Here is a 27,167-nt window from a genome sequence, read left to right as displayed (position 1 = left end):
TAATAAATTTCTTTTTTTAAAAAGGCTACAAGATTCATACCCTTGTTAATTGACAATCTGTCAAATAAGTTTGTTTTAATTGCTTTAAAAGGTTCATTCAATGCAAGAGCAGTGAATCTCTGCCCACATTTTGCTTATAGCTCTTGCTGCAGATAAGCATTCACTTTTCTCTAGCATCCAGGTGTCCCAATTTTTAAAACAGTATTAAAGGATTATATTAACTGGATTGTGAAAATGAAAGATGGAATAACAAACAATGGTTTCAAAAGACAACTATAAGTGGTACTACTACTTAGCTAAATTATATTTTTCTCTAGACAAATATTCTCAACGTTGATTCTGATCAGTGTTTGCTACAGCTATTTGAGTACGTTAGTGAATGATTATACTTCCTATTATCAGGCAGCTTAAGAAAAATAGCAGGAAAATGACTGCATTGTTTCATCTAGAGATATTATTTCAAAACAGTATTGGGAACACACTGTCATTAATCTATCCCTACTCATTTTGACAATCCAATAAAAATAGATTTGATCCTGAATCCTGTTTGACGTTTACCTGCACAATGGAGATGTCTGGTATATGTATGAAATTATTCAATAATGAGTGAGGCAGTCTAAAATCCACTCATTTTTTTGTACTTCACTTTTCATGGAAATATGTTGGACAAACCCAGAGTTGGAACGTGGACTGAATCCTTGCATTTTAAAAAAATCAAATTATAGCAATGTGAATTTATCTATTTATTAAAAATGAAAGAAAATCAGTACACCAAATGAACTACTAAATAATAACAAAATCCCCCACCCAATTGCTGTTTTCTGTCTAGAAAGAAAAAGGGAAACGTAACAGTGACAATGCTGTTTCTGTTACACAAAATTCAAAGCATGTGAACTTTTCACTTCATCAGAAGGAAGATAGCCCAGTTCTGATGTAGACTAAATGCCTTTGCTTATATTAGGACTCCATTCTAAAACAAAGTGAGACTTTATTTGTTTGTTTTTTAAAATTAATTCACTGCAAAAGTAGTATGTACCATTTTATTATCATTGTTAGTTCATGCCTTTCTCAGCAAACACTTAAATAATGTTTTTAATCCCTGTACAGCATTATCATTAACACATAAACACCTTGATGGCAAGTACATCTGCAATTTGAACTATAGCAGTTTCTCTTAAAATGAAATGGAATCACACTGAAACTAAAAGGAAAAGTTGGTAGTGAATTTGCAACTAACTTAAATGACCAACTTTAGCTGGATTAAACATTTTCAGCAGAAATCCATACTTACCTCTTCACATTTATTGCCTTTTTTGGTTTTGAGATTATATGTGTCTTACTGAAAGGTCTAAAGTGAAGTGCATCATCGACAGAGGCTAATTTGACTGAATCAGGCATACTAGGAATTTTTATGAAGGGTAGCACAAAAAGTTTCTGCAATACAGCGATATTGAATAGGAATAACAAATCCTATAGCAAAAATTACTCTTCAATGAAAGCATGCCCAAATCTGGAGTGCAAAACACATTTCAACATTCGCACAGTAAATTTGGCATTTGTTCCTCTCAGCTAAACCCCCTGCTTCCCCACCCCAAACTGAAGCATCAATGTATTTTAAGATATACTCACCTTTGCTTCCTTGAACTTGGAGCGCGAGCCAAATTATAAGAAATATTAATCCACTTTTCAGATGCATGCTGCTTTTTTATCATTCACAATGTTCAAGGCTGGTTATTCAGGAAACAGAACTTATGTTGGACTGACTTTAGGAACAAAACTTCCTACTAGCTGCGTTTCCCACCCCCACCCCCGAAAGGGGTTGCCAAACCCCAAGTCGTTTAGAATGCTCTCTGGCCTGATGTGTAATAACAGGTGTGGATGCAGAAAACCTGAGCAAATTCTCAAGCTCACACCTGTCACCCAGAGAGAATGAAAGTAGAACTGGAGTGAGAATTCGGAGAAGAGTGACGAAGTTTAAACAAGAAGAAAAAAAAGCAGTGTCTGTTTCTGGAATAAGCTGTTTATCTGCTGCTCAGACATAATCCCTCTTATGGTCCAGCTGGAGGAGCTGCCTTCATCTTATTAACCTTCTGGAGTGGCATCTGTCAGCTCCCAGTAGACTTTCAGTAGCACCATGATAAACAACGGAAGCCTTCTTTTAGTGACCATTACCTGTCAACACTTGCCATTTGGACATCCCAGTCATGTGGCCTATGTCACATCAAGAAGCATCGGCAAATGACGGCAGTAGGAGAGCCCATTACTTTGGTGAGGTGCAATCATAGCTAGCGAACATCCTTTCAGCAAGCTGACGGTGCGGAGCCTTTCCCTTAAAAACAAACAAACCAAACCATGAAAAGGCTGCTTTAGCAATGTCTGAGCAAGCAATGTCATGACTCAGCAGGAAAGTTCTGTAGCGGTCACAACTTGGAGCATCCAATTCCAAATTAGATTAGGAGGGGGTGGGGAGGGAAAAGAAGCTTTCATGGGCAGAGACAGGAAAGTAAGAGGAATGCATTCTGCAGCCTGAAGCTGATCAAAATTTGCAATACTGTTAATGCTAAGTATTTCCTTCTACACTTCAGCATTCCATTCCATAATGATAGTTGGACCTATTGTAACATTTACCTATCCTATATTTGTGCCAGGGTATTGTTATCTTTATTTGGTTAAAAAGAGGTTACACGTCTTCCAGAAAAGCAGGGATAATGATGGGATTGGTCTTTTCGTTCTCTTGCATATCTTTGTTTGCCCTGGTTAGGCTTCACACTGTGAGATTCACTGGCGGCAAGAAACTTTCCTAGCGCTGCAGGAACAAGTTGCTCTCAGAACAACCTTCATTTGAACCTGGTCAGAGTTCTATTTTTACTTGGGATTTAAACAATGGCAGAAGAAAACAAAGATCGCCCTCTTTGATCTACAGTACTTGTGGCAAGGATTACAAAGCCGCTGCTGTTGGGACCCCAAATTGACCTACCCTGCTGCCTGTTTTTTATTTTTATTTTTTACAGTCTTTAGGAATATAGATTTATGTTTTCTGAACAAATATTTCTTCCAGCCTGCTGGAAATAAAGAGAGAAATTTGTACCAGGAAATTAGCCATCTTGAACAATGGAATTCTGGATTTACTCTGAGCTACACATGAGAATACCAACAGCACTATAGCTATGGTGATATTTCTTCTTTCATAAATTCTGGGAACAACGTGCAACTCCAACCATAATTAAGCCATGTAAAAATCACAACATGAGATGATGAAAAGACTAAGTTGTCTGTTCTTTAGAAGATTCTGTTCTTTTACACACTGCAGGAATTCTCAATGCAACATCACCTCTGCAACGACAATGAATGGTTTTCGAGGAGGACTGAATGTTCTCTGAAAGCCTTGTACTTGCTCTGTAGCCAAGATACCCATTATTAAAGGATAATTAACAAAATAGATAAACATAATCATGGTCACTAGGAAAGGCAGAGAAATGGAATCAAAGTTTTTGAAGAATGCTTAAAAGCATTGAGCCCGATACTGAAATACCATCTGGCAGGAACAAGATTTGATTATTAGTTACCCAGTACATATTCAGAACAGAATAATCTACTACTTAGCATATTACTAAATTAATGTGTGTTTGCACAAAATTACTTTGCACCAGCACTCTCTCATCAAACTTTGCTATTGAGATTGTAAGTGCATTAAAATTTACCAAAAACTGATAACATATTTTGCAAAATTTCCATATTGCTAACTTTAATAAACTTAAGATATACAGCAACTTTCTGAAAAGACCGCAAATCTTCTTTTTCACAATAAGACTTAACAGCACATTTTAAAACATAAACATAAACACATCATACCATTAGAAAAGCCCATACAAAACACCTACACTTCATTAAAATGTATATACACACACAAAACAACTTCCCATGACAGCCACTGGAAGTTTTGGCAGCACATTGATATGAACAACACCATCTCACATGGGAATAAACTCAACTGAATTTAGTGGGAATTATTTACTTGCAAATAAAGACAGGAATGGGCCGCATGAATGTTTCTCTGATGGAATTGATACACTGAGAGCTATCTGTAAATCCTGGGTATTTTTAGAGTACCTTATCCATATTTCCACAATTAAAAAACCTGGTAACTAAACTTGATAACTACCACTGTGAAAGCAAACAAGGATGATAAACACTCATTATAGTAAAAGCAATGCTATCAAGGGACTGTTGCTTCTCTAAAGTACTGCTGTGTTTAATTATGGGTCACTGTTAATTAATCTAGAAGTGCTTCTTCTAGCTGGTTTGCTGTCATAAATAATTATACATTCTTAAAGAGGCAAAGCTTTTTTTTTTAATGGCTGTATTTCAATGGGACATTATAAACATACAAGTGAAGCATAGCAGGGCAGTGCTTGAAGCTGAAGCACTCATTCAGCCAAGAGAAGCAAACACAGATGAATGCCAGAAGATTTCATTTGTCACCATCTGTTCTCCACCTATCACGGAACATGTGGGTAATAGCTAGGGATGGAGGAGAAATTTGGTTTTGTTCCTATCTTAATGCAAACCTACCTAATTTGCATCCAAGAACTGAGGCATGAGTATAATTTACATTTGCACTTTTCTGAATTTTGTGATGCAGTGGTCCCAACAAAAATGTGTACAGATATGTGTATTATTAGGGAGAAATGCTCATAAAAATGCATATAATAGTGAAAAAGAACATTCAAATGCATAATAGTAGGGAAAGAGTCTTGCAAAAAGGTGTCTAATATGAGACATTTTCACTAAAATCCTGGTGGATTTTCATTAGGACTTTTTAAAAATAAAAAAATGCAAAATTTGATGTGGAAATGTGGCAAACTGAACTTAAGACTGGTAAAACAAAGGAACCAGAGTGGACTGCTTCATTGATTCCTAATTAACAGCTGGTTTGTGCAATTCCCAAGATGGGGGATCAGCTATTGTTGTTTTTTCTTCCCAGTAGGCCCCCATAGCAAAAGGGAATTGCTGTAGGTGCAGCTTTTATGCGACCAAACTTTGCACCCACAAAGAGACTCTCTTTCAACCAATTGTGGAAACATACAGGAGAGCCCCCAATATCCTTTTGATGTGGGATGTAATGGGATGAATGGAAAAATGGGAAGTGAGGGACAACTGGGACCCTGTGCTGATGCCTGAGAGCATTTGAAATGCACACGGACTGTCCTAGAGTGGAGACGTAATCATATCTGTTGTATCTGTAGGGTAATAGAGATTTTGACATGTGCAAAGCAGGGGCAAGGAGGCTCTGTGACAAATCATATTCCTAGACCAACACTTCTTGGACCCATATCCAATATGCTGCCATTACTCCCATCTCACATATGTAGGCGGCAGTGTAGTTGCTGCTCTCATTTCTGACCCATCCCACACATGAAAACTATTTGGATATACAAAGCAGGATCCTTGTGCTGGACAAGCTATCAGAACTGACTGAATATGAACTTTTATCCTCCCGTTATGTGGTAATGGGAATGGCTATTTAGTACAGAGTTTTACCTTACTACAGAAAAGACATGAACATCTCCCGTCTGCAGGAAGCTCAGTATGCACATTGCAGAGCTTTGGATCATGCCCAGGGCTGAACCAAGTTGAACTCCTAAATAAATAAAAAGGTTTGAGCTATTGCTTGCATATCAGAGAGTGCCTGACCCAAGGACTGGCTGACTCAGTTCTTCACCAACAGAACAAAAGAACACAGGAAGCCACATTATACTAACTCAGACCATTGGTCCTCTTAGCTCAGTAATGTTGGCACTGATTGGTGGTGACTCTGTGGGGTCTCAGGCCTATCTCTCCCAGGTCCACCTGGAGATGCTGAGGATTAAGGACTTTTCATGTGATCTACTACTTCCTTGCTTCCTTCACAGGAAGCAAGAAGTTTCTTGTCTTTTCAGACGATTGTGCTAGGAAAGTTTGACAGGCTTTGTGTCCACTGATTCCTAATGTATAAAGCAGCAGCATGACAAAAACACCCTGCAGTACTGCTGTCGGTGTTTTCTGAAAAGAACAATATTGTATGTAGAAGCTTCTTTTCATTGTGCTTCTAAGAACTTCTGCTCTTTCATTGTGTTTCTTCCCTACTTCTGAAGTCACACCTGTGGTTCCTAAGTTACTACACGGAGAACTGAATCAGAGAGAGAGGGAGGGAGGGAGGGAGGGAGGGAGAGACTAATGTAAGGGCCATTTTCCTCATTATGTTGAGACAAACTATAGTTAAATACATTTAATTAAAATCATCTGGACATCTAATGGTGCTATTTATCACCTGTTCTGCAAGATAGGTGCATCTGAAAAATATTTTTCAATGTGGAAAGTTAGTGGAGCTCATATACACACCTGCAACATGAACCAGATGAAGATTAAGGGTGGTATTCAACTATGTTTTACTCAGAATAAATCTGCTGAAATTAATAAGCATAACTTAGTCATACTTATTAATTTCAATGGGTCTACTCTAAGTAAAACACAGTTAAATACCACCCTAAGTTTCCCTTAGCAGCACAAATGTTATCTGAAGTTGACAGGATGCCTGGGAAAGGTTACTTACTATTGAACATTTAGCAACAGAATCCCTAATATTGTTTATCTTTATGAGCTGTGACAAAATACAAGGAAGTGAACTGGCACACCTATAAGCAATCTCCTATTCATTAACATGCCTTCATATTAATTTTTATTTCTCCTTATCAACACACTGAGTCATGCTGACAACCGAAGCTTGAACTATATATTTCAAGATTTTAACACTCTTACTTTTCTTTCTTTTTTGAGTTATTACAACAATGCACCTCCCCTATCATAACTTGTCAACAGCTGAAGCAACTGGAGAAAACTATCCTGTGTGAAGTCAAGTTGCAGGAATTCAAGGGGTGATGCTTTTTCTATCATATTTGGGAAAAGTCACTTGTTGCATTTCTGTTTTGAAGCTGTTAAAAGAACAGAAGTCATGCCAGTAAAAGTGGAAATCTAAGTGTGAAGACAGGAAAAGAATGTGTGACAACAAAGAGAATAGCATGGGGGGGGGGGTTGTATGTGGAAAGTGTTTATATTCATTTGCTGTATATTAAATGCCATCTCTTCATTACAGTTCCTTTTATGTCCTCATGCACTTGATGAAATTATGCTAAGCATTTAGCTGGCCTGGGAGAAAACCTTATTGAGAACAATTGGACTTACATCTGAGTCAACATGTATGTGATTGCCCTGTTCAACTGTCAAAAATTTTGGGAACCATTTTAACATTGCAGCTTCTGCTTGTTGAGAATGCTCCCTTTTCATGTCAAACAGCATTTGATTTCTATCATTTTTTTAAGTTTCAACTCACAGAATTGGCTGTGACCATTTTTTACTTTTACAGACAGTAGCCTGCATATCTCTGCAGCCTAGAGTTATTTCCTCCCATTCCTGTTGCTCTTGGGGGGTCCTTTATAGAAAAGGAGTTGCTTTAAACCCTGAGATTACGTGGCTGCCATTACTCAGATTTCTTTTGGATTGTGTTATTATGATTCAAATGCCTGTTCGGTCCCCCAGAACTCAAATATAACTCAATTCATTAAATTTGTTTTATCTAAGATTTTGGCGCTGATGTGTGTGTTGTTTTAGTCTAGCTGGACCAACATTATTCATGTTCACGGGCACACCAAGCAGTGGCAGAGATATATTTATATCATAAATCCTATTAATGTTCTTCCGGTGTTTTTTCCCCCATCTCATGACTGGAACGCTGACCAAGATTCAGAGTGTAGGCTGAGTGTATATTCACTTAGTACCAATATCAACTTCTGTGTCACTTTCTACCTTTCACGATTTTTTAATGACATGTGCATAGACCATACCTGTGAAAAAGCATTATTTTAACTCCCCACTACAGTCTGCCTCTCCCCATATAAATTGATCATCACTTGAATCTGGTGCCTTCATTATACATCCTTAGGCACCAGGCGAAAACATTCCACTTTAATCAGGCCTTTGGCTAATTAATATTCCCTGGCCTTTTGGGAGGGGGGGGGGTTATCATTTGTCTTTGTTTGTGAACCGCCCTGAAATCTTCAAATGATGGATGGTATAGAAACTTAATTAATTAATTAATAATAATAATAATTCAGCACGATTCAATTTTTAAAAAATAACATTTCATTGCTTCCTATGTTGTCCCTGCCCCCCTCACTATTTTTAACATACTTTCAACTTGTCTCCAGAGTGGTACCCATTCTTTTGGGTGTGAGAGGAAGACTTTCTTTTTATTCCCCAGGGATTTTAAAAAAAGGTTCTTAAAGGGCTTTTTAAAGGCTTAAAGGCGTGTAAGGGTTTTTGCAGGATTTGAAATTCTGACGCTTTTAAGATCTGCTCGTGCTGCTTGAAAATCCTCCTGTCTTCAATTTATGTTATGCCTTGATTTATCAGCTACTGAACTTGGTGCTGTATTTGCATTTTGTGGCTGGCAGGGTATTTAAACATCTTTATTCTAAGCCACCCAGAGAACTCTGGTTATGGGCCAGAATATAAATGCTGTCAGTAAATAAATGTTGCATCTAAAGAACGATGCTGACATTTCACATTCAGCGTCATCAATGCACCATTGCTAACATGTTCTTAATTAGCTTAGCCTAGTTAAAAGGTAAAGGTAAAGGTACCCCTGCCCGTACGGGCCAGTCTTGACAGACTCTGGGGTTGTGCGCCCATCTCACTTAAGAGGCCAGGGGCCAGCGCTGTCCGGAGACACTTCCGGGTCACGTGGCCAGCGTGACATCGCTGCTCTGGCGAGCCAGAGCCGCACACGGAAACGCCGTTTACCTTCCCGCTGGTAAGCGGTCCCTATTTATCTACTTGCACCCGGAGGTGCTTTCGAACTGCTAGGTTGGCAGGCGCTGGGACCGAGCAGCGGGAGCGCACCCCGCCGCAGGGATTCGAACCGCCGACCTTTCGATCGGCAAGTCCTAGGCACTGAGGCTTTAACCCACAGCGCCACCTGCGTCCCTTTAGCCTAGTTAACTTGTAGCCAAAACCTGGAACATCACAAATCCATTTGCATATCCTCTTCTTCAGCTCATCAAAAAAGATTGGTATTCACTTCTAACGTGGAACAAGAATGCTATTCTCTAATATTGAGAAACTGAGCACAGTCTTCTTAGTGCTATATGTATAAAGACTGTCCCTGCCTACATACATGACAGCTAAATGGACATGATATAAAAGGAAAGGGAATGGGGAGGGAAGACTAAAGCTGCATTGAAGCAGTTGCTCCATCACTGGCTGATGGGTTTAGTCAGGTTGGTTTTCTCCTTCCCAAGATCTTGTTCCTGGGAGGCAGGGAGTACAGCCTGCAGGTGGCCCTTAGCCACTGACAGAGGCCAGAGTATGCCTCCCTTTGGTTCTACAGTGGTACCTCGGTTTAAGAACAGCCCTGTTTACAAACTATTTGGTATACGAACTCCACAAAACCGGAAGTAGTGTTCCAGTTAGCAAACTTTACCTCGGTCTATGAACAGAAGCCAAACAGTGGAAGGGCACCTGTGGCGGGAGGTTTCATTAGGGAAAGTGCACCTCAGTTTAAGAACGGCTTTGGTTTAAGAACAGGCTCCCGGAACGGATTAAGTTTGTAAACCGAGGTACCACTGTATAGTCCTTATGCAACAACTTTAGAAAAACCTTCCTCTTCCCCTTTAGTTTTTAGGCTGCAACTTTAGGGGCAGCTTTGAACTTTTTTATTTTGTATTTGAACTATTGTATCTTAATATTCTGTTGGAAGCCGCCCAGAGCGGCTGGGGAAACCCAGCCAGAGGGGTGGGGTATAAATAATAATTAAAAATAATAATGATTATGATTATGATGATTATTATTTTAACAAACACTTAACACAGGGCATCAAAGACAGCTGTATGTCCTTTTTATGCATTTGAAAATGAATCTTGCATACCTTTGCTATGGGGCATGCGTTTCTGATATGGGCAATATACAAATGTAATTAGTAGTAATAGTGGTAGTAGTAGTAGTATGGCTTGCTTGTACTTCCTGTTTCTATATCAAGGATAGGGCTTTTTTTCAGCAGGGCTCAGTTCTGGCATCTCACAGGTGGGTGCCATTCCACTGATTAAGGATAACGATTTTCTGATAGAATATGATATTTTTCATTGATTTGCCTGATAGAATATGATATTTTTCATCTTTATTAAAATGCCACTAATAAATACTAATAGACAAGTTTATCTTTGTTGCCTTCAAGATAAAAAAAGAAGTTAGATTATGGTTGCTACATTATCAGTGTTCTAGATTCTAGAGGAAGGTAAGAAGATGATGGCTACAAAGCCAAACATAAGACCTGCCAGACTATTGTCTTCAAATCCTCTCTCTCTGCTGAGCATTATCTTCCTTGATATGGTGTTGAGAAGGCACAGCTTGGATTACTGAGCTCGATTTATGTGAGGTGAAACATACACATGTCCACAGAAACTGCCAAAGGCTCCAGGAGGTAACAGGAAATTTGTGATCGAGAAGAAGATGACACTGTGGAGAGAACGCAAACAAAAGAGAATGATGTAGAAGCCCAAGCAGACTGTGAGAGTTAAGTTGCTGTTTTCCTTGGCAGGTTTCAGTTCTGTCCCTCCGGTTGTTTTACAGAAGGCTGGGGGTCCATTCGTTCATGCACCACACAGTTAAACTGTGGAGCTCATTCCCACAGGAAGCTCTGATGGCCATCAACTTGGATGGCTTTAAAAGAAAATGGGATGAATTCATGAATAAAGCTGTCAATGGCTGCAAGCCATTTTGGCTACAGCCTGCTTTCACAGTCAGAGGAAGTGACACAGTCGGAGGAAGTGATTCTTCTGAATACCAGTTGCTGGAAACGACAGGAGGACGAAGGCTTGTGTGCACAGGTTCTACTTGCAGATTTCCTATAGGAATCTGGTTGTCCACTGTGAGAACAAGATTCGAGAGCCAGTGTAGTGGTTAAGAGCAGTAGTCTCGTAATCTGGGGAACCGGGTTCGCGTCTCCGCTCCTCCACATGCAGCTGCTGGGTGACCTTGGGCTAGTCACACTTCTTTGAAGTCTCTCAGCCCCACTCACCTCACAGAGTGTTTGTTGTGGGGGAGGAAGGGAAAGGAGAATGTGAGCCGCTTTGAGACTCCTTAAAGGGAGTGAAAGGCGGGATATCAAATTCAAACTCTTCTTCTTCTGGACTAGAAGGGCCATTGGTCTGATCCAGCAGGCCCTTCTTATGTTCCTATCAGGGCGTCCTCCAGATGCCCTTTTTCTTGCGCTTCCATGATGGTTTGTACTCACAGTGATTTGTACTCATGATGGGAGTCATTATACAGCACATGATCCTGCTTTAAAAACTGCACCTGCAAAGGTTTTAGCATAGACAAACTGTATCATTTCTAGTCAGTGCATGTCCTGTGACTTCTTGATCAATTCCTGTAACTTTCTATACCGCAAGTGTTCCAGTTTATTTTTTGGTCATGCTAGAGCTCAAGGGAGCCTCTCCAGGCAGCAAAAATTGGCAAAACATCTCAGACCACCCTAATTAATAAAGAGCAATGACAGTCACCAGTGATTCCCCCCCCCCTACAAGAATGTTTAGGGGTACAGTGATACCTCGGGTTACAGACGCTTCAGGTTAAAGACGCTTCAGGTTACAGACTCCGCTAACTCAGAAATAATACCTCAGGTTAAGAACTTTACCTCAGGAGGAGAACAGAAATCATGCGGCAGTGGCACAGCGGCAGCGGGAGGCCCCATTAGCTAAAGTGGTACCTCAGGTTAAGAACAGTTTCAGGTTAAGAACGAACCTCCAGAACGAATTAAGTTCTTAACCCGAGGTAGCACTGTACTCTCATTTCCCTACTCATATTGAAATACTGCCCCTCAATGAGGCACAACTGTTTAGGGGTATGCGTCCCCCCAGGAAAAAAGCCCTGACAGTTGCTATTCCAATGTTTCCTCTTCAGTACAGCTCTCTTTTTTTTTTGTACACAGGAATGCACATGTCAACCTTTTGACCTTTTCAATATCGATTCCAGGAGTCCCTCACACAAGCATGGCCATCGAACACTTACATTTTCCCCCAGTGCCACAAAAACTGGAGTCCTTGCTCCATGTCTTCCAACCTCTCTTGCTTGCCGGTCAAGGCTGGACATTGTTCTTGGGCACCATCTGCTGTTCATTATGAGGCATTGCAGTGCTGTATTCCAGTAAGAGGGGCAATTCAGACAAGCGTGTGCCTGCTCACTCTCTCTTTTTGAAATACATATGGATCTGTAAAAAACAAACAAACTGTAAATCACTTTGAAGTTGAAAAATGCTATGGGTATTGAGAGTATAAAATAACATGTAAATAGAGTGCATCTTAGAAGTATATATCGGCACAGGCATTTTAAAAGGCCTCAGAATCAGCTCCAGTATAAGATGCAACCTTACCTGTGCTGATGTGAGTACACAGCTGGTGACCTCACAGTCATGTTGGAGCCCTAGCTCTGCATTCCTGCGCCAATGATTGTCCCTCTCCTTGCTGCAACCTCCTTGTCCCTCACAAGGCCAGTTACACCAAACAGCAGATCAGGAATAGCCAGGAGCCCTTCCTTAGTCTTCCACTGCACTGAACGCCAAGTCAAGAAATCAAGATGCATAGTACCCAAAGCCTGTCATTTTATTTTGGCAGCTGAGGCAGAAAACCCCACAAGTGCCCTCTCCCTCTTCATGGCAGTAAGAATTCAGCAACAAGAACAAATCTGATGCCCTTTCAGGAAGCCCAGAATCAATTGCATCAGGAAGTCACTCTCTACTGTCTAATGGAACTTATCTTGCTCAGATTTAGTACCTTGGTTCTCAAACGCCTTGGTACTCAAACAACTTGGAACCCGAACACTGCAGACCTGGAAGTAAGTGTTCCAGTTTGCAACCTTTTTTGGAAGCTGAATTTGCTCTGTTTTGAGTGTTATGCTGAGGTCTGTCTGTTTTTGCTATTTATTTTGCGTTTTTGTGGCTCTTTTTTGTTTTGTTTATGTGACTGTGTGGAACCCCGTTCAGCTACTGATTGATTGATTGTGTGACTGCAGTACATTGTTTATTGCTTTTATTTTAATGGATCAGTGGTATTGTTAGATAGTAAAATTCATGTTAAATTGCTGTCTTAGGGGTTGTTTTTAAAGGATTAATCCATTTTGCATTACTTTCTATGGGAAAGTGCACCTTGGTTTTGGAACGCTTTGGTTTTGGAACAGACTTCTAGACTGGATTAAGTTTGAGAACCAAGGCACCACTGTACAAGGTCCTGCAGATGCACAGACAATGCTATTTAACTTAAAGTCTATTGTTGTCCAAGTCATAAACACCTTGGGATCATATACTTGGCTTTGTCTGAGCTATTATAAAATAAAAAACAAAGTGTTATTTAAATGCAGATCCACTTTTTTATTTTTAATTTTTAAAACACATTGATTTTTACTTATCCTTGTCCCAGTTGTTTGGTCCTCCTGGGGAACTATTGAGTGCCCAGGGAGGCTGAATGAATAGGACATAGGATAATTTAATGAATGGCATTAACAAGGGCAATAACTGAATGACTGAGGCAACAAGGGCTTCATTTTAATGAATGGGGAAAACAGGGACAATAGCTGAATGATTAAGGCAAACAAGAACTATAACTGATCTGTTGAGTACTTATAGTGATGGCACATGAAGTGCCAGGCATTAGAGGAAATCTTTAGAAAGATGACCTTCAGCATATTGTCATTGTGTTCAGAAGTTCTCAAACTGTTATCTGCGAGTTCCATTCAGATGGCCTACGGAATATTAGCTGAACAGTGATAAAACTCCGTGCTTTTCCCTGTATTTGATTCCTCCCTGGCAATGGACATTTTTGCTCACCAAAACAGGAAAATCCATTGCACTGAAGAGGAAAGACTGCAGTTATTAAAATAAGAAATATGTGCTCTGATTTGTAGGAACAAAAGGTTTCCTAAATGGTCCATTGAGACCCCTAGCAATTTTAAAGTGGCCTGTAGGGAATAAAAAGTTGGAAAATGCTTGGTGTGGATGCTTCACATCCCATGTTTTAATTGCACCAGCTGTCCAGCCCTAACAGCTCAGAAAACTTTCCAAAAGATAAGAAATGAAAGAAACAAAATAAAAAATAAAGATCCCAACAGCCACAGCCAGCACAAAATGCACCCCCCCACCCCCACCGCAGTATGAAAATGAGCTAACGCTAATTGAATTTACACGTCTCTACTGCTACATGACTGCCTGATCAAATTTTCATTCTTCATAATAGCTTTATATCAACATTCGTTCTTGCTAACACAGTAACAAAAACCTACCTCTTAATGGTGAAATGATTTCTTCCTAACCAAATCAGAGATTTCTATAATGTGAGGAAACATCTCCAGTTTCTCAGGATTCCCCAAACAGCGTCTCACAACAGAAAATCAACAACTAGCTAAGCAAACTCAGCAACAAAATGAGTGGAAATGAAATGGTAATATGCTTGTATAAAAATATTCACTTTTTTTAAAAAAACTGTACTTCACTTTATTACAAACAACATCAGGAGCAACAGTATAGCAAGGAATGAACAAATCAACATTGTGCCACTTGGATCAATAGGTAATAATAAAACACCACGAGAACCACCTGTCGAATCAGGCCAATGGTTCATCTGGTCCCACATTCTGTTCTCACAGTGATTAAACAGATGCCTATGGGAAACTCTCAAGCAGAATTCGAGCACAGAGCACAAATAACAACAGCAATAGGTCAGTACCCATGTACCCCCTTCTTCCAGAAAACTCACCAAAATGTCTTGAAGTTACAGAAGACTGCTGTGTCTTTTCCTGTTGAGTATGTCTGCTGTTTTCTGTTTCAGAAGAGCATAGCTGTCAACCTTCCCTTTTTTGCGGGAAATTCCCTTATTCCAGCGCCGTTTCCCGCTGCTTCCTGCTGCTATCCCGGATTGTTAGATATCCTGTAGACTGTCCCTGGGACAGGTGAGGCTGCTGATCCCTTATTTTCAAATCTGAAAGTTGACAGCTATGGAAGAGCCTCAGACCCTATTACAGGGTTTGAGAAATGCACTTGACATGTAGCACACGTTTGCTGGTAGTCCTATACACGTCTACTCAGAAGTAAGCCTCACTGAGTTTGACTGAACTTTCCTCCAGGTAAGTAACTGCATGGAACTGAAGCCCTAATTACAGTTACAGTTTACCTTGCTGTATTTCATCTCAGATTAAAAAAACACTCACATGAAAAAAGTAGTAAACATTACTCAGGTTTCTTCTGCATGAGAGAATATGGTGGCTGGTGAAGTGAGTCTCTGGTGAAGTGCCCTTGAAGTGTGATAATGCCCCTTGCTTGCCTGGATATGTGTGTGTGTGTGTGTGTGTGTGTGTGTGTGTGTATGTGTATGTAGGTGTAGGATCTTGCTATGGTTTACTCCAGGCATAGGCAAACTCTGGCCCTCCAGATGTTTGGGACTACAATTCCCATCATCTCTGACCACTGGTCTTGTTAGCTAGGGATGATGAGAATTGTAGTCCCAAACATCTGGAGGGCTGGAGTTTGCCTATGCCTGGTTTACTCAGTCACCATATTTGGGACCAGGGATCTCATAGCAACTGTCTTATGATGGATAAGGTATTTGGCTAGATCCTTAGTCACAGCGGTACCCTGTCAAAGGACTTCAGGAGGGGTGGCTCTGTCTGGGAGTCCACACAGGCCAATACACCTCTCCCAATGGCAGCCTATGTGGGGTTGTAGAACCCAGCCTATGTTGGGGTTATCTATCTGATGCTGGATACATGCCCAACGCCTTAGCCAAACCTACACTTACCTGGCCTAGTTCAACCCAATGCCAATCTCCTGTATTCATATCCTCAGTCTTCCCCACACCGGCTGTAGACATCATGCGCCTGTGGCAGCAAATTATCTTCAGTTTTATTGCCTCATGCACAATCAAATGAGGCTCGTGGATAATTCCAGGCACATATGGCTATCAGTTTAGTTTGCTGGTGCTTTTTTTTTTTTTTTAAAAAAAATAATGAGTAGCTTTTTTGATAATCCCACATGGGAATTAATTCATTTTGGTGCATAAGTGCTGGAAATCAGATCTTTTTCTTCTTCTTCTGAAAGCCTGAAAAACTTGGTTGATAATATAGAAGCTCACTCCTCCTAGGTAATTTTGATAGCTGCTTTCTATTTGCATTGTCTGTGCCTATATCTCTTTTAAGTGATTAGATTTGCAGTCTTTCAGAGTGTGTGCTTTACATTTCAGACACCGATATTCCGCTTTTCTAACAAATGTGTTTCAGGTAGACATCTAAAATTGCTTGTTCATAGAGGCTTCCTTATTATTTAGACACAAAGCCTGTCTGCTGTTCCTCCCCAGAATATAATTCCCTGTTAAAATGGGGGGGGGGGGGGTGTTAGAGAAAAAGAAAGAGAGAGATGGTCAAACTATAGTGGCCATGTTTGCTGTTTTACAGAAGACAACCCCCTCTTTCAGAAGTAGAGGACCTCTGTCCCACAGACCCAAATGACCCCAAAAAGATGTTTTCCCCATCCCATGTCCACCTGCCCAACACCTGACATAATGAGGAACTCAATTTTACAGCCAATCACAACAGAAAGCAAGTTTGAACTCACTGCTCATCCCCAAGAGGAATTTGATTGTTTTGCCTGGTGCTTTTTGCCTGGGTTGGCAGAGAAGCTTGAGCTGAGGCACCCAAGCACCTGACAACCAGCTGGCTGTCAGACATATCTCAAATGCTGAGCAAGGGAATGCAACAGGGGTGTGTGTGAAACAACCCACCTGCCCATCTTCTGATGTAATAATGATGTTAGGTGATTGGGTTGCCCAGCCCACTGTCAAATTCGGTCCATGCGGTAGGGAAAAGATGGCAACTAGGCTCCCTGGGCTGAAAAGGTTTCCCACCCCTGTTATATCTGAAGGTCTGTATAAACCCACCACAAATGTGTCTAATACGTGTTACAGAACACATCCACACACAAAGAAGCATCCATCTGTGGCATTGGTTTACTGGCTATTGAGACCATGAGCTGGAAATCAGTCTCATGAGCTCACAGTGGACCTTCACAGAAGTCTCTCTCTCAACTTCAGCCCTACCCCCTATCCATAATATGCACATAATGACAAGGGTTTACTTGACAAATTTTCTCTAACAATAACTGAATTGATATAGGTGAAGAATAACACCATAAGAGGTGGTGTGGTGTTTCTGAATGCAAACCCCTGCTTTCTTTAGCCGAACAAGTTTGTTTTCACTCCCAATGGATAATCTCATTTGGCACCGTAATCAGTTCAAACTGTGGATTAGCGAGTTTGTAACGTCTGCTTCTGTGAGCAAAGGAGAAGGTTCCTTGAGGCTTTCATTCACAAAGAATCAGAAATGTCAGTTTAAAACCCTAAGCTCCAGGTCTGCTGAGCAGAACAGCACCAGCATCAGAACAATTTACAGCTGGTCAGTTCCACCCTCCATGCGGAATAGCTAGGCTGTCAATGGGAATTGTAATGAATTTCATGGAAAGCTGGTGTTACAATGCAAGAAAAACTACCTTGCTTTACCTGCTTACTTTTAATATATTTCCCAGGACTTATACGACTCCCGTTGGCCACATACAGCATTTCCCTCAAAGCTGTGTTAGAAATGAAATCTGTCTCCAGCGATCTCTTGCTACACATCAACACCCTGCCATTGATTTACTTACTTTTAAAATATTAATATAATATGCTATTTGATGTGTATTTTTCTTTCCCTTGTAACACGTGCTTTCTCAGACTTCTCTGCAAGGAAATGAAAATATAATTGCATTTGTCACCTTCTGCTATTATTTCTTCTCTTTCAAAAAATGCACGGAAATATATTCCCCTATTGAGCATTTTTATTGTTCAAATGATAGAACTCCCCATTACAAGGCAGGGTTCCTAAGCCTGTTCACATATATTCAACTGAGGTAAATAAATTTCATCCTGGACCCCATATCTGATAGTCAGCATATGTTGGCTGGGGTAGTGCAAAAGTCAGGAATTCACTTGATGCAGGGCTATACAAATGTATCTTGTGGCTTTCCAGTCCACCATGTATCTCTACTTTGCAAAAATATATCATGTGGTGCAGTTTGATGGTTGCCAATATCTTGAGTTAGAACAACCAAGATGCAAACAAAAAAAAGCTAAGCAGAACTAAATTACTGGATTACTGAAACAAAACATTTTAGCAAATACTTTGATTCAATGTATACAAAATGTCATTAATCAAAATTATGAAGGCCTGCATTTTCCAGTAGCAAAAACAATCCAGAATCCTGCAGCATATTGAAGACTAACCATCATTTGGCATAAGCTTTTGCAATTGCAGTCAGCTTCATCAGATGAATGCAATGCAATCTGAGATTAGCAAGCATATAAACACGTAGCAGTGGTGGGAGATTGTAAAGGATCTTTCAAAGAGAACAGTTATTCTGAAAGATCAAAGTTCAAACTATCTTCCCTGTCAGAGTCTGTCATTTTCCTTTCTTTTATATTTCCTTACAATTACAGCACACCATAGTTTCATAAATTGCAAAATGAACAATTTTACAATGAACAGTCACAATTTTCAATGAACGGTCTATCACATAATCCACTCTCAATCAAACTTCTGCACTAATTATGCCAGCAGCGAGAAGGCTTTGTATCTATTGACATCCATATCAAAATAACGAGTCATATGTGAAATCATTATTTTTCAAACATTTCTTGTTGCTTCCTGACATTGTGCAACAGCATAAATTCAGTATGTTTAGGTATCAAAGACAAATGCCAGTTTTTATGGAGCCATAGATGGTATATCACCCATGTTCTCGTGGAAGGACACAATCATCTTGCGAAGCTTATGTGGGCATTCTTCTTGATGAGCAGTGTGAAAAGTCCTTTTCAGCTGTCAAAGTTTAAGGCCTTTGTCAGGTCTATGAAGGTGATGTGCAAGGGGCACCTCCGCTCTAAGCATTTCTCCTGCAACTGGTACAGTGAAAAAACAGTGTTGATTATTGATGTCTGAGCACTAAAGCCACATTGTGACTCAGGATAGGTTGTCAATGATTGTGTCCTTCCCTGAGAACATGTGAGGCACCGTCCAGTATTGTCATGAACTGGCAGAATGATGGGGAGGAGGAAGAGGGTGAAGAAGATCCTGGTGATGGGTGTAGGGACACTCCGGGGCAAGCAGGGGACGGAGAAGGAAGTTCTTACAGGGTGACAGAGAATGGCAAGGGGATGGAGGTCAATGCCCAAGAACTAGAGGAACAGAATCCATCTCCTGAGCCAGAGGGTCCCTGTCCCCATGAACATGGCAGGCTCTGAGGCGTAGGGAGTGGTGGGAGAGGCACTCTAGGAAGCTGAGGCAGGCAAGGGCCCACAGCCCAGCTCATTAGCTGGCCAAATGGGGCTCACTAGCTCTGGGAATAGGGGTGTGATTCCTCAGCTGGAGTAGGCTCAGAACAGGTAAGGGTCACCTGCCTCGTCATGCTGCAATCAGCATGCAAAGTATAAAATGGCAGCAGAGCTGAGGTGCTGTGTCTGCTCAGCTGCCCATGTTGATGGATTTTGGCTTGGATGCTCCTAGACCTCTACAGGACTGTGCTTCGGGTTTGACTCTGAACTGTATTCTGACTGTGTGACTTCAGACGGCTACTTGGATTGACGCTGGACTGTGCTTCCTGGATTTTGCTTTCTGCTTCCGTGGTTTGACCCCAGACTTGGACTTTGGACTTGACTTACTGATTTGCTGCCAGGTAAGCCAGGGGTTCAGGACAAGTATGATGGCTCATCCTTGAATGCCTTCCCTATAAAGAGCAGTGTGAAACAGGGCTGTGTTCTTGCCCCAACTCTTGGGCGTATTCATCTCCCTGGTGCTTTCATATGCCTTTAGCTCAAGAGAAGACGGTATGTACTTTCGTTTGAGAAGGGATGGGGGTCTGTTCAACCTGGCATGTTTCTGTGCCCAAACAAAAGTGCAGCGGGTCCTTTTCTGAGTTATGTTTTTATATATATATATATATAATTTTTATTAATTTTCCAATTTTAAGACAAAACAACCTACATCAACAAACAAAAACAAACACACAGATATGATTTCATAACCTCATTTTCATAAGCCTTCTTTCTCGGACTTCCCCATACCTCCCCCTTTTTGCATCCTTATTTTACAGTTTTTCAGCAACCCTTTACTCCAATTAATTAGAACTTATTATCTTATTATCTTTCTCGATTTCATCTTATTTCAACAAACAATTTCCACTGCATTTCTGTATCTTCCTTTCCCTTGACATTTTAGCACTCATCAATATTGTAACAGTTCTTAAGATAAGCTTTGAACTTCTTCCAGTCTTCCTCCACCGTCTCCCTCCCCTGGTCACAGATTCTGCCAGTCATCTCCGCCAGTCCCATAAAGTCAATCACTTTCGTCTGCCATTCTTCCAGTGTGGGAAGTTCTTGTGTCTTCCAATACTTTGCTAGAAGGATCCTTGCTGCTGTAGTGGCGTACATAAAAAAAAGTCCTATCCTTCCTTGACACCAATTGGCCAACCATGCCCAAGAGAAATGCCTCTGGTTTCTTGTGAAAGGTACATTTAAGTACCTTCTTAATTTCATTATAGATAATTTCCCAAAAGGCTTTAATCTTTGGGCAGGTCCACCAAAGGTGAAAGAAGGTACCTTCAGTCTCATTACATTTCCAGCATTTATTATTGGGCAGATGATAAATCTTCGCAAGCTTGACTGGGGTCATGTACCACCTATAAATCATTTTCATAATATTTTCTCTTAAGGCATTGCGTGCCGTGAATTTAATACCGGTGGTCCATAACTGTTCCCAGTCAGCAAACATAATGTCATGACCAATATCCTGTGCCCATTTAATCATGGCTGATTTAACTGTCTCATCTATTGTATTCCACTTCAGCAACAAATTATACATTCTTGATACATTCTTAGTATTGGGTTCTAACAATTCTGTTTCCAATTTCGATTTCTCCACCTGGAAGCCAATTTTCCTGTCTTGTTTGAAGGTTTCCATTATTTGGTAGTAATGGAGCCAATCTCGTACCTTGGACTTTATTTTCTCAAAACTCTGTAGTTTAAATTCACCACTTTCTTGTTCTAAAATTTCAGAGTATTTTGGCCATTTGGATTCTATGTTTAGTTTCTTCACCTCCTTAGCCTCCATAGGTGATAACCACCTAGGAGTTTTATTTTCCAACAAATCCTTGTATTGAATCCAAACATTATATAGTGCTTTCCTAACAATATGGTTTTTAAAACCCTTGTGAACTTTAACCTTGTCATACCATAAATATGCATGCCAGCCAAACCTATTATCAAACCCTTCCAAATCCAGAATGTCTGCATTCTCAAGAAGTAGCCAATCTTTCAACCAGCAGAAAGCTGCCGATTCATAGTACAGTCTTAAATCCGGCAGGGCAAACCCCCCTCTTTCTTTTGCATCAGTAAGTATCTTAAATTTTATTCTGGGCTTTTTGCCCTGCCAGATAAATTTAGATATATCTTTCTGCCACTTCTTGAAACAATCTAGTTTATCCACGATTTGTAATGTCTGAAACAAAAATAACATTCTAGGCAATACATTCATTTTAATCACTGCAATTCGGCCTAACAAGGAAAGCTTCAGATTTGACCATATTTCTAGATCTTTCTTTACCTCTGTCCAGCATTTATCATAATTGTCTTTAAATAAATTCACATTTTTAGATGTCATGTTAATCCCCAAATATTTTACTTTCTTTGCCACCATTAACCCAGTTTCATTTTGGAATCTCTCTCTTTCAACATTTGTTAAATTTTTTTCCAAAACTTTAGTTTTTTGTTTGTTCAACTTGAATTCTGCCACCTGACCAAAGAATTGAATTAACTCTAAAACTCTTTTTGTACTAGTGTCTGGCTCTTGTAAAGTCAATACTAGGTCATCTGCAAATGCCTTCAATTTATAATGTTTAGCTCCGACCTGAACTCCTTTTACCAGCTGGTCCCCCCCTGATCATATTCAACAGAACCTCCAGGACTGATATAAAGAGTAATGGGGATATTGGGCACCCCTGCCGTGTCCCTTTTTCTATGGAAAGTTCATCAGTAACCACGTTATTTACAATTAGCTTTGCCTTTTGTTCAGAATATATTGCACTTATACCATTTTCAAACCTTTGGCCTACCCCCATCCCATGGAGATTCTCTTTTCTGAGTTATGTTTTTTGCAAGATGACACAGCCTTGACTACACATTCTAAGAAAGCTCTACTCAAGCACATCAACTGTTTTGCCCAAGCCTGCATGGAGTCCAGCCTTACCATCAGCCTAACAAGACCAAGATGCGCGGCAGTGGTGACCACACACTTGATGTGGTAGACGATTTTTTCTACCTGGGCTCCACCACAACCAGCAACCTTTCAATTGATGCTGAGCTGGACAAGCATATTGGCAAGGCAGCTATGGCTACGGCTTGCCTCTCCAAAAGGTTATGGGAGAATGGGATTCTAATGACCAATACCAAGATGCAGGTCTACCAGGCTTGGGTGTTGAGCATGCTGCTTTATGGAAGTGAGTCATGGGCAACTTACAACCACCAGGAGCAATTCCTCAATGCCTTCTACATGCACTGCATCAGGAAGTGGTTCAGTATTGCACAGCTGGACAGAGTCTCAAAGATGTGCTCTCCCAAGCCGACATTCCCACTATATTCTCACTCCTGTCTCAACAGCATCTACCCTGGATAGGTCATGTACACAGAATGAAAGATGCCAGGATCCCCAAGAAAGTGCTCTACAGGGAACTTTGGCTTCAGGCTCATTGGCAGACCAAGTATTGCAAATATGTTTGCAAATGTGACATGAAGGCTGGCAACATCAACTCTGCCCTGTGGGAAACCCCTGCAGATGACTGCAATGCCTGGAGACAGTCAGGTGACGCATCCATAGCACTGACCAGAGGAGAAATGACCGCTGGGCGGAGTGCAGAAGAAGAAACACCATGATGCATCTGCAGCAGCACAACCAGACACCTTAATCTGCCCCATCTGCAACAAAACATGTCTGTCCCACATCAGTCTCTACAGTTACAGCATGCACTGTAACCTTCCAACAGTTTGATTTCACCCCCAGAGGCGCATTTTGTTATTCTAAAGCAGCAATGCTGCAGCAAGCAAAGGCTCCAGCAGCTAAGTCAGCTGCTTGTGGCTGCAAAGCCAGACAGGATGTATGTGACTGTTGCCATGGAAACAAAGGGGCAGTCCATTCTGTACTGAGCACCGGATGTTAGCTCAGTGTGTGTGTCATATGACCTGTACAGGATGTACATGGGTGGAGTTTGGAGTTTCTCTCTGTTTGTTGAAGAGAGCAGACATGTTTTCTCTTTTACTGTTTGACTGCTGAAGACAGGAATAAAACATGTAGATACATTTCTGTCTGTGTCTGATTCCCCTCCCTGGGGATATGCTGGAGAGCAGGGAGGAGGAGAAGCAGTTTGGTGTGTTTTTCTCACAGCCTGAGGAAAATCGCCGGAACGGACCTCGTGTGTTTTTACTGCCGGGAGTCGCCGGAGGGAGGTCAAAAGAATTCAGCCGGTGCCTCGAGAGATAGGCACATACCTCTGACCGAGCCTGAATTCTGACATTGGTAGCAGCTGACGGTTGCTACGATCCATGGAACTCTGCATCAAGGTGACTGTATTCATCCCTCTCCATGGAAGCCTGAGATGGATGCTGATTCTCTGCAGCTAGAAGCTGACCAGAAGAAGCTGAAAGCCAAGCTACGGAGCCCAGGTATGAGATTTTCGGGCTTAAGAGTGTGAATGCAGATGGATTAATTCTCTGCTTCATGGGAGCAACGTTTGGGAAAAACAGCTCCGAGAGAGAAGAGTCTGCATTCCAAACATTCCTGTGGTTTTTCCTGTCCAAGGAAAGGAATGTGGTTGCTTAGCAACGCAGGCCAGTTTCAAGATAAGGGCTGGATGTCAGGCTGTGCTCGGAGAAGCAAAAACAGCTCGTGTTTTGACTAGGAACTGTGAAAGGGACTTTCCAAGCAGCCAGTGTTATTGCTGCCAGGTGCACAGAGTGTAAACAAGCCAGCTATTGGATTTTAGAGGCTTGTGTTTGAGAGTCAATAAAAGGACTCAAAATGGATGTCAAGAAGGGAAGCCTGCCTTCTCCACCCCTCTTGACCAGTGACAATTATGCATCTTGGTCTATAAAGATGAAGGCCTTGCTGCAGAATCAGAGACTGTTTGGGGTGATTGAGAACCCCATCCCTGCAGCACCAACGCGTGCTTGGGAGTCACAGGATGTGAAGGCCAGAACTGCTATACTTCTGTGCGTGTCAGATTCGCAGCTTATTCATATACAGAATTTAGAGCACGCGAAAGATGTTTGGGACACGCTGAGAAGGACACATCAGAGAGATGCAGGTTCTTCAGCGTTGCTGTATTTTGAAAAGCTGACTAACCTGAGGCTTGCGCCTGATGGAGATGTTCAAGCGCACCTGACGGAAATGAAATTTCTGCGTCAACAGATGGTGGAACGCAATTTCCGTCTGCAGGAGGAAGTGTTTTGCTTCATGGTGATCAACAGCCTGAATCGGACTTACAAAACGGTTGCCAGTCAGCTGGGGTCTCTCCCAGCGCAAGATCTAACGTCGGACAGGGTCTTTGCCGTGGTCCTGAACGAACATGACAGACTTGCTGCCCTGGAAGTCAAGGACAGGGGGAGGGAAGAACGGAGTTCAGACACCCCCACTGCTGTAGCTACTGGAGGAGACGCCGTAGCTTTGAACGTTGTCCGATGCCACAATTGTGGACAGACTGGGCATCTTCAGCGGTACTGCAGGAAGCCACGTCAGAACAAAGGAGCCAAGGGAAGCTCCACGAAGTCTGAGGCGTCAGGCAGAAGTCATGCCAAGTCACAGGCGATGCCTGCAAAGGCTTTGATGTCCCTAAAAGCCACACCACAAGTGGGGAATTCTTTCATTTTAGACACGGGAGCGACGGTTCACATGACCCATCGCAGGGATTTGTTTTCGTCGTTTAAGAAGCAAAGCTTCGTTGTACAACAAGCCAACGGTCAAGAGCTGGAAGCCACCGGAATTGGGACTGTGTATCTTAAAAGTCTGAACTTGACTATAAACAATGTTTATTTGGTTCCAGAGTTGAAGTACAATCTGCTCAGCGTTTCGCAGATTGCCAAGAAGGGACTAAAACTGTCCTATGATGATCAACACTGCGAGATCTACAAAGATGGAGAGTTGTATCTTTCTGCCAAAGAGAAAGATGGACTGTATTTGTTGACTTTTGATCAAAGTGATTACATGGAATGTAATTCTTGTGATTCTAACATGATTTCTTTTGCAGGTGTAGCCAAAAAGAACGCCAAGCAGGTCACCTCAAGGGTCGACAGGGCATTTCAGCGGGTGTATGCTGATGTGATTGGTCCTTTAGCACCATCTAGAGGCAATGCAAAGTATTACCTAATATGTGTTGATTCTTTTACAGGTTTTGTCTGGATTTATCTTTTGGAGAGACCGAAAGAAGCCTTAGAAAGGTTTAAAGAGTTTTGTGAAAAGGTTAAAAATATGCATGGTGCTGACATAGATTGTCTTTGCACAGATGAGAAGCCAATTTTTCTCTTACAGGATTTCCAGAGGTTCCTGAAGAAGAAAGGGATAAGACACAGAATTGCAGCTTCCGAAGAAGCTTGGAACAGATGTGTCTGTGTTAGAGTGAACAAAGAATTGCAAAAGGGAATGCATGCGCAATTGCTTAGTTCACATCTGCCACATGAGTACTGGGCTGAGTCGCTAATGTCATTTTGTTACACGTGGTTGAGAAAGGTTTCAAAAGACTTGGGATGTTCTCCTTTTGAGAAACTGTTCCACAGAAAACCTTCTGTTGCCCATTTCAAGGTTTTCGGGTCTCATGTGAGAACAGAAGCTCCGGGTGGAGTAAAGAATGCCAGAGGCATTTTTGTGGGTTATGAAAAGGGTCTCTACAGAGTAATTTTGTCTGAATCTGGTAAAGTGATTCTCACAAAATTTCTAGAGAGTGCTCCTGAACAGGAGCGAGTGATTGTTCACACATTTCCCACAGGTGATGATGATGATTCTGATGATGATGATGATGAGTTTGATCTTATTGAGTTCAGTAGTACTGATGATGACAGCGATAGCTCAGACAGCTCAGTTGTCACAGTCATTGAGAGGAAATCTCACATAATGACTAGACCCTCAGAAGAGGAGGATGAACCACTGATTAAGCTTAGTACTGGTTCTCCAGAGAGTTCAGAGGCTGAACCGGAAAGCAAGGGAGAGCAGCACCTCTTACGTAGGTCTGAGAGAGCAACGAAGGGTGTACCACCCAAGAGGTATTCAAAAGAGTTTGCCAACCAAGCTATTGCATGTGTTGCTGTTGTAAACGACCAAGGTCAAATTGAAGCTGTGTCTGAGTCAGAGACAAAGGCACAACAGAGAGTTGCTAACCAAGGTAATGCAGAAGCACTCATTCCTTGGAAGTCACACAACCGGAGAGGTACATTGGTAAAACCAGTGGCGGGTAGTTCCAAGGGTGGAACTGAAACAACAGGGGAGTGTTATAAGTATAACAACTGTTTGTTTTCTTCTCTGGATGACGCTTTGCTCGCAGCACGCATTGATACTTTAGGGGGAGTATGTTATTCTAAAGCAGCAATGCTGCAGCAAGCAAAGGCTCCAGCAGCTAAGTCAGCTGCTTGTGGCTGCAAAGCCAGACAGGATGTATGTGACTGTTGCCATGGAAACAAAGGGGCAGTCCATTCTGTACTGAGCACCGGATGTTAGCTCAGTGTGTGTGTCATATGACCTGTACAGGATGTACATGGGTGGAGTTTGGAGTTTCTCTCTGTTTGTTGAAGAGAGCAGACATGTTTTCTCTTTTACTGTTTGACTGCTGAAGACAGGAATAAAACATGTAGATACATTTCTGTCTGTGTCTGATTCCCCTCCCTGGGGATATGCTGGAGAGCAGGGAGGAGGAGAAGCAGTTTGGTGTGTTTTTCTCACAGCCTGAGGAAAATCGCCGGAACGGACCTCGTGTG

At 41.5% G+C, this 27,167-nt stretch overlaps 1 protein-coding gene across 5 annotated transcripts in view; it reads right to left on the bottom strand.

Moving 5' to 3' along the window:
- The window catches only part of IMPG1 (interphotoreceptor matrix proteoglycan 1), an 81,451-nt gene extending 79,125 nt beyond the window's left edge, over positions 1-2,326 (bottom strand). For all 5 annotated transcript variants that reach the window (XM_079970411.1, XM_079970413.1, XM_079970415.1 and 2 more), the window contains exon 1: positions 1,630-2,326. In XM_079970411.1, coding sequence (XP_079826537.1) covers positions 1,630-1,696 — 67 coding nt within the window. In that variant the 5' untranslated portion in view covers positions 1,697-2,326. The remainder of the gene's footprint in view (positions 1-1,629) is intronic.
- Between the last annotated feature and the right edge of the window lie 24,841 nt (positions 2,327-27,167).

The sequence above is a fragment of the Podarcis cretensis genome (assembly GCF_951804945.1).
Source record: "Podarcis cretensis genome assembly, chromosome: 3".
Taxonomy (NCBI): Eukaryota; Metazoa; Chordata; class Lepidosauria; order Squamata; family Lacertidae; genus Podarcis; species Podarcis cretensis.
This window is presented reverse-complemented; position numbering and strand designations above follow the sequence as displayed.